The sequence below is a fragment of the Vombatus ursinus genome, unplaced genomic scaffold, assembly GCF_900497805.2.
Source record: "Vombatus ursinus unplaced genomic scaffold, bare-nosed wombat genome assembly UNPS02014863.1, whole genome shotgun sequence".
NCBI lineage: Eukaryota > Metazoa > Chordata > Mammalia > Diprotodontia > Vombatidae > Vombatus > Vombatus ursinus.
In genome coordinates this window covers 2,798,070-2,808,342 of record NW_020954641.1, presented here as the reverse complement: position 1 = coordinate 2,808,342, position 10,273 = coordinate 2,798,070, and the positions used below count along the sequence as shown (strand labels likewise).

At 42.2% G+C, this 10,273-nt stretch overlaps 1 protein-coding gene across 3 annotated transcripts in view; it reads right to left on the bottom strand.

Annotated features, from left to right (window-relative positions):
- Positions 1-7,525: 7,525 nt before the first annotated feature.
- Positions 7,526-10,273, bottom strand: part of ABLIM3 (actin binding LIM protein family member 3) — a 170,803-nt gene continuing 168,055 nt past the window's right edge. For 2 of the 3 annotated variants that reach the window (XM_027841882.1, XM_027841883.1), the window contains one exon: positions 10,105-10,218. In XM_027841882.1, the coding sequence (XP_027697683.1) occupies positions 10,105-10,218 (114 nt within the window). Of the gene's footprint in view, positions 10,219-10,273 lie in introns of all 3 variants that reach the window. The other variant, XM_027841881.1, reaches the window with a different exon arrangement.

Below are 10,273 nucleotides of genomic sequence, written 5' to 3'. Positions count from 1 at the left end.
TTCCTTCCTTCCTTCCTTCCTTCCTTCCTTCCTTCCTTCCTTCCTTCCTTCCTCTCTCTCTCTCTCTCTCTCTCTCTCTCTCTCTCTCTCTCTTTCTTTCTTTCTTTCTTTTTTCTCTTTTTCTAAAACTTAGGAGAGAGTGGATAGGTGGCATGGTGGATAGAAGTCTGAAATCTGGCCTCAGACACTTAGGAGCTGTGTGACCCTGGGCAAGTCACTTGACTTGTTTGTCTCAGTTTCGCACTGTGCTAGGCACTTTATAATTATCTTAGTTGATTCTCACAACAACCCTGGGAGGTAGGTGCTATTATTATCCTCATTTTACAGATGAGGAAACTAAGGCAAACAGAGGTTAAGTGACTTGCCCAGGGTCACATAGCTAGTAAGTGTCTAAGGCCTGGTTTGAATTTAGGTCCTCCTTTCTCAAGGCCCAGAGCTCAATCCACTGCCCCACCTATTTGTAGAAATAGGAGCTTAACTAGTGTTTCTTCAATTGAATTAAACCTGTACTTGAGCTTGAATCATCTCTACAAATCTGACAAAATTGGGACAAGAACAAGGTCTTGCCACCTTCAAATTTGTCTTCTTGAGTTCAGAAGAGCCTGAAGGTCATGAGAAATGTTGTCTCAGAGTGTCCTATCCTTATAGTATGAGACCCCACGATGGTGTGAGAAACAATCTGGGCTGTGAATCAGGGGATCTGAGTTCTAGTCCCAGTTCTACCCCTGATTCACTGGGTGGCCTTAAGCAAGTCAATTCCCTTCTCTGAACCCCAGTTGTCCTCTCTATAAAAAGAATAGGTTGTGAAGCCATGATCTCCAAGGATTCTTCCTTTTCAACATTCTTTGAGGTTGATTTCTGCCTTATATAAGTAAAAACCTCCTAAGATTCAGAGCTGTCCAAAAGCAGGAAGGGCTGCCTCACAAGGTGGTGAGTTCCCCCATCACAAAGGTGATCTTTGATTGGGTGATCCTTGATTGGAGATGATGCAGTGAAGATTCCAGCTTAGAGAGGCATTGGTCCAGATGTCCTCTGGAGGTGTTTTCCAGATCCAAAATTCTGGGATTCTACAGCGTAATAACTCATCCCAACTCCCATTCATCAGCTATGGGCCTTTGGGGGGAAAATTTACTTCTCTCTGACCTCAGTTTCCCTATCTGTAAAATGTGGATAATGATCCTATCCTGGCTCACCTTACATTTACTGGAGCAAATGAGATAAAAGATGTACCTGGTAAAGTACACAAATAAAGGATGGTGATGGTGATGGTGATAACTTCCATTTCTTTGGGGCTTTTAAGGTTAACAAAATACTTTCCTTTGTGACCCAGAGATTCCATTATCCCAAAGAGGGCACTAGTAAAAAAAAAAAAACAAGTCCACATATATACCAAAATACTTATAGCAGCACTTTTTGAGATAGCAAAGAACTAGAAACAAAACAGATGCTCATCAGTTGGGGAATAGCTAAATAAAATGTGGTTCACTACATGAATTTAATGGAATATATCTGTGCTGGAAAAAATGATGAAGGCAATGAATACAGAGAAGCTTGGAAAGATCTACATGAACGGATGCAAAGTAAAGTAAGCAGAGCTTAAAAAAAACAATATGCACAAGCACTACAACAATGTAAATGGGAAGAACAACTGCCAAAAAAAATCAAAAGCGAATGTTGCAAAGTAATAAAAGATATGCATGACTGGAAAGAAGAGACAAGGATACTCTCACCCCATCCCTTTATAGAGGTTGGAAGTTCACAAATGTTCCACATTGCATATATTCTCAGACTTTTTCTATGTATTGATCATTTATGCTATTTTTTCCTTTTCCTTTCCTTTCTCTTTTTTTCTTAAAAATATTTATGTGGGATGGCTTTTGGGGGTGGGGAGGATGGAGAAGTTCCTGGGGGAAACTGGTGGTGTAAATAAACAAAACACATTAAAAACTTATTTAAGAAAAAAAACAACAAAGTACTTCCTTCAAAATTCTGGGAGTCATGTAGTACAAAGAGTATTGTCCCCCCTTTATGCATGAGAAAACTATGTAGCAAAAAGGGGGAAAGGACTTTCTCAAGGTCCTTCAGGTAGTTAAATATCTGAATTTATGCTCCAACTTCTACTGGGCTCTCACTGCTGCTAAGCAATCCTATACCTGCCTCATCAACCTACTATCCCACTCTCCACAGTAGTTCTTCCAAATCTTTTTATCCAAACCTCCTCAAATCTTTCATAACTACCCTTCCTCCTCAGTTGAGAGACCCTTGCCTAATATTTTACAGAAAATATTGAGGTCTTTCACTATGAGCTCTTTCTTTCCCCCTTCTTTATCTTATATCACTCAGAAGCCTTCTAGCACTAACTCCTCCTTCACACACACACACACACACACACACACACACACACACACACACACACACACACACCCCATCATCTCATATGATGAAGTGCTCTACTCCTTACTAAGGCTAATCCCTCTACCTGCTCAAGTGATATCAACTCATCCTATCTTTTCCAACAGATTGTCCCCTCTGTCATCCTCACTTTATTGCTTATTTTCAAACTCTTTTTGTCTATTAGCTTATTCCCTGTTACCTGCAAACATGTCTATGTCTCCCTTATTCTAAAAAAAGAAAAAAACCCTCACTTGATCTGTCCATCCCTGCTAACTATATTTTTATATTTCTTCTGCTTTTTGTGGCTAAATTCAAAATGGCCAAGTGCTTCCACTTTCCTCTCATTTTCTTCTTAACTCTTACAATCTGGCTTATGACTTAATCACTTCATTAAAACTGCTCCCTCCAAAGTTACCAGTGATCTTTTAGTTGCCAAATCCAATGACTTTTTCTCAGTACTCATTCTCCTTGACCTCTGCAGCCTTTGACACAGTTGATAACTCTCTCCTCCTTTATACACTCTTCTCTTTAGGTTTTTAGGACATCACTCTCTTGATTTTCCTTCTACCTATCTGACTAATCCTTGTCTGTCTCCTTTGCTGGAACTTCATCCTGTGTCCCACAGGGCTCTGTCCTGAGACCTCTTCTTTTCTCTCTCTATACTACTTTACTCAGTGGTCTCATCAGCTCCCATGGATTTAATTACCATTTCTATTCTGATGATTCTCAAATCTACCCATTCCGCCCCACCTTCTTTGCTGACTTCCAAACTCACATCTCCATCTGCCTTTCCTCTCAAACAGGATTTTCAGTAGATATCTAACATGTCCAAAATGGAACTCATTATTTTCCCCCTTAAGACCTTCCCCACCCACCTTCCCTAATATTGTGGAGAACAGTGCCATCATTCCAGTCCCTCAGCCTTCCTCAACTCCTCAGTATCTTTCATCCCCCATATCCAACCCATTGTCAAAGCCTGCCAATTTCACCTTTGCAATGTATCTCAGATATGCCCCCTTCTCTCCTCTGACACTACTTTCACTTTAGTACAGACCCTCAAAACCTGTTGGTGGGTCTGCCTGTCTTAAGTCTCTCATTACTCCAATTTATCTTCCATTTAGTACCAAAGTGATTTTCCTAAAGCACACCCATGACACCTCCCCTTCCCTCCCACCCCGACTCAATAAACTCCAATGATTCCCTATCACCTCCAGAATCAAATACAAAATCCTCTGCCTGGTGCTCAAAGTCCATCAAAAGTTAGCATTTTCCTACTGTTTCAGGCTTCTTACACCTTACTCTCCACTATATACTTCTTGATCCACTATATACTCTGTACTGTTCTATGAACAAGACATTCCATCTTCAAACTCTAGGCATTTTTTCTGACTATCCCCCATGCCTAGAATGCTCTGCCTACCTACTGACTTCCCTGACTTCAAGTCCCAACTAAAATCTCATGTGTTATAGGAAGCCTTTCCCAGTTCCTCTTAATTCTAGAGCCTTCTCTTTGTTCATTATTTCCTGTTCAGCCTGTATGTAGCTTGCTTCGTATATATCTGTTTGCATGTTATCTCCCCATTAGATTGCAAGGTCCTTCAGGGCAAGTTCTGTCTTTTGCTTCTTTTTGTACCACAGTACCTAGAATATAGCAGGCACTTAAGAAATGCTTATTGATTCATTGAGCTGAGATTGAACCCAAGTCTACTAGGTTAACTTTAATCTGAGGTTAGAACTCATTCCACTCCTCTCTCCTAAATAAGAGAAACTAGTTTGTCATGAGGATTTTAGCTAAAGATCCCTGTGGATTTCTCAACTTCACCTCCAGCCTACACTTTGCTCTATGACTGGGGCCTGCCCAGTAGGGTGCTCTTTATTGGCCAGTGGCCCTGCCTCCTGTCTCCTCTATTCCTCCCAGAACTCATGCCCCCGAGCATCTTACCACTGTGCCAGCCTGATGTTGGCATCTGGATGAAAGCCTCCCTTGTTTGGCTCAGCACAATGTTGCTTCTGTCCCCTCTCTCTAGGGAAGTAACACACACACTCACTCTGCTTGGCTGAGGCCACAGAAAGCAGATATCTGAGGGGCATCTACTAGAATTGAAAAAGAGGAGGAAGTTTCCTTCAGTCTTCCTTCAGAATTCTGCTCTGGGTTCGAAATAGTTCACAACTCCTCCTCAACCAGAGCTCAGTCTAAGTGTGTACCAGTCCATTTGACGTATCTGAAGGAAGATATTTGACATATCTGTGTTCTGAGCTCAGGACTACCGAATTCCCTATCCTTGCTTTTCTTTCCATATCTCTGATCAGTGACTGTTGTAGTTCAGAAAAAGACTTTTGATTTCTCTATCCAACTGTCTTCTATATATATTTTTTCTATCCATATATGTCCTAGCCACACCATCTCTTCCTGCCTGGTATTATATCCCCCTCTAATCCCATTCCTTTCCTAGAACTCTCTATGTCTGGTATCATCTCTGCTTGAAACCTTCCAGGCTAGAAATGTTCAGTTGTTTAGGTGATTGGCACTTCCTTGCCTGTGATCTTAGGCCAATCGGACTCACTTGAGGAGGATCCCTCTCTTCCCTATGAATCACCTGAGTTATCCTAAAGCATGGTGTGAAAATGGATCAAGGTTTCTCAAAGAAAGCCTAGGATCATCTTCTCTTGGGACTACATACCCCTGATTCCTCCTGCCATGGCTTGAAGACCATTGTGCTCTGTGGTGATATCCCTGATTTTATCCCTTCCCAGTTCCACTTGAGATGTGTCAGTCTTTGCCATAATGTTTCAGTTGCCACCCCAATTTGGAAGATTGGTGCTGTCTTGGTGCCTCCTTTGGTGTCTTAAGTTAAATCACATGGCTATCCCTAGACAATGACAAATAAAAAGACCTATGCTTCCAACATTGATAAGTTCCTCCAATTTTTCTGTGAAATCCCTTTAATCTTGGCAATGGACCTGCTAAATCATCTCCTAGCATTGTTTCCTACAAAGCCCTGCTTGGGCCAAAGGTGCAAAGGAAGCTAATACCACATTAATAATAATAGTAATAGCTAACATTTATTATTTATTAGTAAGTAATGTTTACTATGTGCCAGGTACTGAGCTAAACATTTTACAATTATGTCATTTAATCCTCACTACAACCCTAGGAAGTAGGTGCTATTATTATCACCATTTTACAGATGAGGGAACTGAGGCAGAGGTTAAGTGATTTGGCCAGGGTCATACAACTGGTAAGTATCTGAAGCTGAATTTGAACTCAAGTCTTCCTGACTCCAGGCCCAACACTCTATCCACTGTGCTATGTAGCCGCCCCATTAGGCTGCATTAATAGAAGCATAGTGTCAAGAAACAGGAAGATGATGGTCTTGTTATACTCATCATCGTTCAGTCATTTCAGTTGTGTCTAATTCTTCATTGACTGCATTTGGGATTTTCTTGGCAAAGATACTGGAGTGGTTTGCCATTTCCTTCTCTAGCTCATTTTACAGATGAGGAAACTGAGGTAAACAGGGTTAAGTGACTTGCCCAGGGTTATACAGCTAGTATCTGAGGTCAAATTTGAATTGAGGTCTTTTTGATTCCAGGCCCAGTGCTCTATCCACTACACCACCTAACTGCCCCTTATATTCATCATAGGATCACAAAATCTAGAGTTGAGGAAATATGATTACTATCTTCAGATATTCTGTGGAACAGGGGGAAAGCATTCAAGCACTCTCTAACCCTTGAATCCTTTGTAGCTCAGATTTTGACAAATGGAAGCCCTGGGTCATGCCCACCATCTGCCTTCACTGTTTCTACCTGAATGCTCCTGAAGAAGGAAGCTTCATGCCATGCTGAGTCTACTACAAATTTTCCATTATCTAGGTAAACCTTTTGCTTCAAGCCTTCTACCCCAGTTCAAGCCACCTACAACTACTTCCTGACCTAGTACTTCCCCACAGAGGACCTCACTTCATACTTAATAAGGGAAATAAAGACTTTACTTCAATCCCACACCTCAAATGAATCCCTATTCTCTCTCTCTCTCTCTCTCTCTCTCTCTCTCTCTCTCTCTCTCTCTGTCTGTCTCTGTGTCAGTCTCTTTCCTTCTAGTCCGAGGAAAAAGTGGCCCTTCTTGATAAGGCCCACCCCTCTACCTGTACCCTTAATCTTATCCCCTCCAGCCTCCTCCTAGAGTTTGCCCCTTTGATCATCTCTCTTGACCCCTCTTCCAATCACATTTAAGTTTAAATCTTTCTCTATTCATTAGCTCCTACAAATATACCCAGATGGTCCCCATCCTTAAAATACTTTTATTTGACCTTGCTATCCTCTTAAGCTATTTACCTAATATCTTCCCTTTTTCACAACCAAACTCCCAAAAAGTCTACACTCTATATCTACACTCATTGCCTCCACTCCTTCACCTCCCAGTAAGTGCCAACGCCAAGATTCAAACCCAGGTCCTCCAGCTTTAAGTCCCAATTCTCTTTTGATTACATCATTCTAACATTCAGATGACTACCTAAATGGAAGGTGGAAAGAAAAAAAGACAGATACCTCCAAAAATGAGTTGGCTGACCCCTTTCAGGTGGTTTGGCGAATTGGAAGACTGAGTGAATTTTGCATGGATGTACCTCCTGCCTCTCTTCCCTTTCCAGATTCCTCTTTGGTTGGGGGGAGCAGTGGATCAACCATTTTCCCTCATAAATGTCCTGAATTCTTCCTTAAGGATGATGAACCTTTGCATATTTAAGCAACTATTTCAAGAACTTATAAGTAAACTTGGCTAGACTAGACAGGCAGCATGGTTCAATAGTTAGAGAACATTTTACATTAATATCCAGTTAGAAAGACCTGGATTCAAATCCTGCCTCTGGTCTAACAAGTCACTCAACTTATCTGAGTCACAGTTTCCTTCTCTATAAAATGGGGTTAATAATGCCAGTATTACCTACTTCAGAAGGTTGTGTGTAACTGAAATTAGATTAATGTATGTAAAAGTGCTTTGCAAACTCTAAAGTGCCATAAAAATTCCCATTATCATTACCTCCATAGATGTATCCATTTCATAGATCATCAGAGTTGGAAGGGGCCACAGAGCACAGAATGTCGAAAATGGAAGGAGATGGAGAGAACATCAGATTCAATCCTTTTCATTATACAGTTAAGAAATGGGCTCAGGGATGGGAAAGTCACGTGTTCAAGGTCACACAGAGTGTGCTAAGTGGGGAAAGGCTCCAGATCTCTTGATTACCAATTGACAACCTGCCAAACTGTGTGTTGTGATGAAGGTGGCAGCCATGCCCTAAGTATATTATGCCTAGCCTTAAAAGCAAGAGCTAGTGGGTAGAAGGTAGATGAATGTCCCATTGTCTCATATCACTGGGAAGCCCACACCAGCCTACACTGCCTCCTACAGACCTATCCACTGTGCCCCAAGGAGCATAAATGGGAAGAGATTGACCAATGGAGGCCTAGGTTCTTTGGCTATGAGAAGTCTGTTCTGTATTTTCCCTGTTGAATCTAATTCCACCCAGACCAGAAAAAAAAAATACAGGAGGGCATAGGGCTTAGTTGAAAGTATGTGTTTTATGGAGAGGGAAAAAGCCAACAACAATAACCAAAATTAAAAAAAAAATCTTTCTAAATTATCAGAGATCAGTGATGAGATCTCAGCTCCCAAGGTGGCTTCTGGCCTGGACCATGCAAGCCAAGAAGGTCCCAAAAAGAAGTGAGGGTGTAATACAGGTTAGAATTTCAAATGATAACATTGAATGTTAGTCTTTAGATTTCTTTTTGCAGGACTCTGCAGGGCCCAGCCTTCTCCTCAGTTAACACAGGCCCTGACAAACTCTTATCAAATGGAAGAACCTTCATCATTCCACCAACAGGAACCACATCGAAGGCTTAGGCTCATCTCTTGTCAGTCCTATGTGACCTATGGACTTAGGTTATGCTCTGTGTCTCCTTGGAGAAGCCATCCCCCATTGCAGCACAGTTAAGGAAGAAAGCAAGGGGCTTCCAGGAATATAAGCCGTGATATATCTCTGGCTCCTCAGAGCATCACTCTCTCAAGAGAAAGAAGGCAGGTATGAGAGTGAGAGGCATCTGCTTTAAAGGGCAGAGGGACCAGTTAAGGGAGAAAGCAGAAGCAGGGGGAGTCCCAGGAATATAAGCCATTATATTCCACTCAGCAGCTGCTTTTCCAGAGCCAGCCTGGTGAACCCCACCCACATTTAAGGAATGGAGCCAGAGGGCCCAAGAAAGGATAGTGCTTACTTACGAGGAGCAGGTGTCAGGCTATAAATCTTCCTTGGAGTGACACAGACTTTCTTAGAATCATGAAGAGGAATGATAAAATCATCCCTGTGGTGTGTTTGAGACATGAGGCACATTGAATATAGAGTTTAGAATTCATAGGAGTTTAGGGGATCAGTCTACCCTGCAGAGGGGAAAGGGTCAAGCAGTCTAGAGCAAGAGAGAAAGGTTAAGTGCTCCTTACTGTGATTTCTAGGCAAAGGAAAGACCATGACTGAGGAAATAAATCTGGAGGGAAACAAGGTGAAGTCATTCCTTCTAGGGCATCACTATTCACTGATGTAACTGGTTGATGTGCAAAGGGATAGAATAAAAGTATCGGACCAGAGGAAGAGAATCCTAGAATCTTAAATCTGGAAGGGAGCTTAGAATTCGTCTAGTTCCCCATGCCTTACCCAGTGCAGAAATCCTGTCTCCACTCTTTCTGGAAGGTGTTCGTCCAGTCTCTGCTTGAATACGTCCACTGATGGTGAACTCACTAACTCATGAGGCAATTTATTCCATTGTTGGATAGCTCTAGTTATTAGGAAGTTCTTCCTTAGAGAATAATAGAGTATCAGAGCTGAGAGGGACCCCATAGTTTATTTGGTTCAACCTGTACCTGAGCAGGAATCCCCTGTACTTGTTCACTCCACTAGAAGATTTCTAGTGATGGGGGACTCATTCTATAAAGTCTACTTAGGCCACCTCCCCTTTCCTTCCAAAATTTCCTAATTACAAACTAAACAGTGAAAAAGTCTTCTCTCTACTCAGTCAGCTCCCAGAGGGACTCAATGATGCTGGAGAGCCCTGTGGATCACTCCGTGGGAGTATCCAATCAGGGGTCTGAACCACAGCTAGAAGGCACCTTAGATATAATCTAGTCCAGCCCCCTCATTTTGTGGAAGAGAAAACTGAGGCCCAGAAGAGTTAAATGGTTTACCCAAGGTGACACATGTAGTAAGCAGCAGAGCCTGGATTTAAACCCAGGACCTCTGACTAGAAATCCAGTGCTCTTTCCACTTCACCACGTGAGGCACACAGTGGATGCTTGGGAAAGAGACAGGAGATCGAACAGAGGAGAGATTCCCATGGTCTCTCTTGGTAGAGAGGACTGGGACTCTGGCGGGGGTTGGGGGAGCCCAAGTTACCACAAACGAGATGTTTTTGTATAAAAAAGGCCCTAGTGAAAGGGCTAGAGCTCCCTGAAAATCCTTCCCCGGATCTCAGTGCACTTAGAAAAGAGGAAATGAAGAAGTTAAAAACTTTTGAATAACTTAGAAATTGCCTGACAGTCCAGAAAAGCAAATATCCCTGCAGGCAGCATCTCTTTCTGTATGACAGTGGGTTATACTGAGCTTCAATATAGAGATTTATACATATATCTTTATATAAATGTCTATTTATAGATTTGTGATCTCAGAAAAGCCGGGCTTGTTTCTTCAGTTCGTTCCTCTTCCAGAGGGCCAGTCGGTCAAATTCAGTGATGGTCATGCCAAAGATCTGATAGAACTCTTCTTGGGACAGGTGACGCTGGAAATAGGGGGACAGAGAAAGGTAGAATAGCATGAGTGGGAGAGGGCAGCTT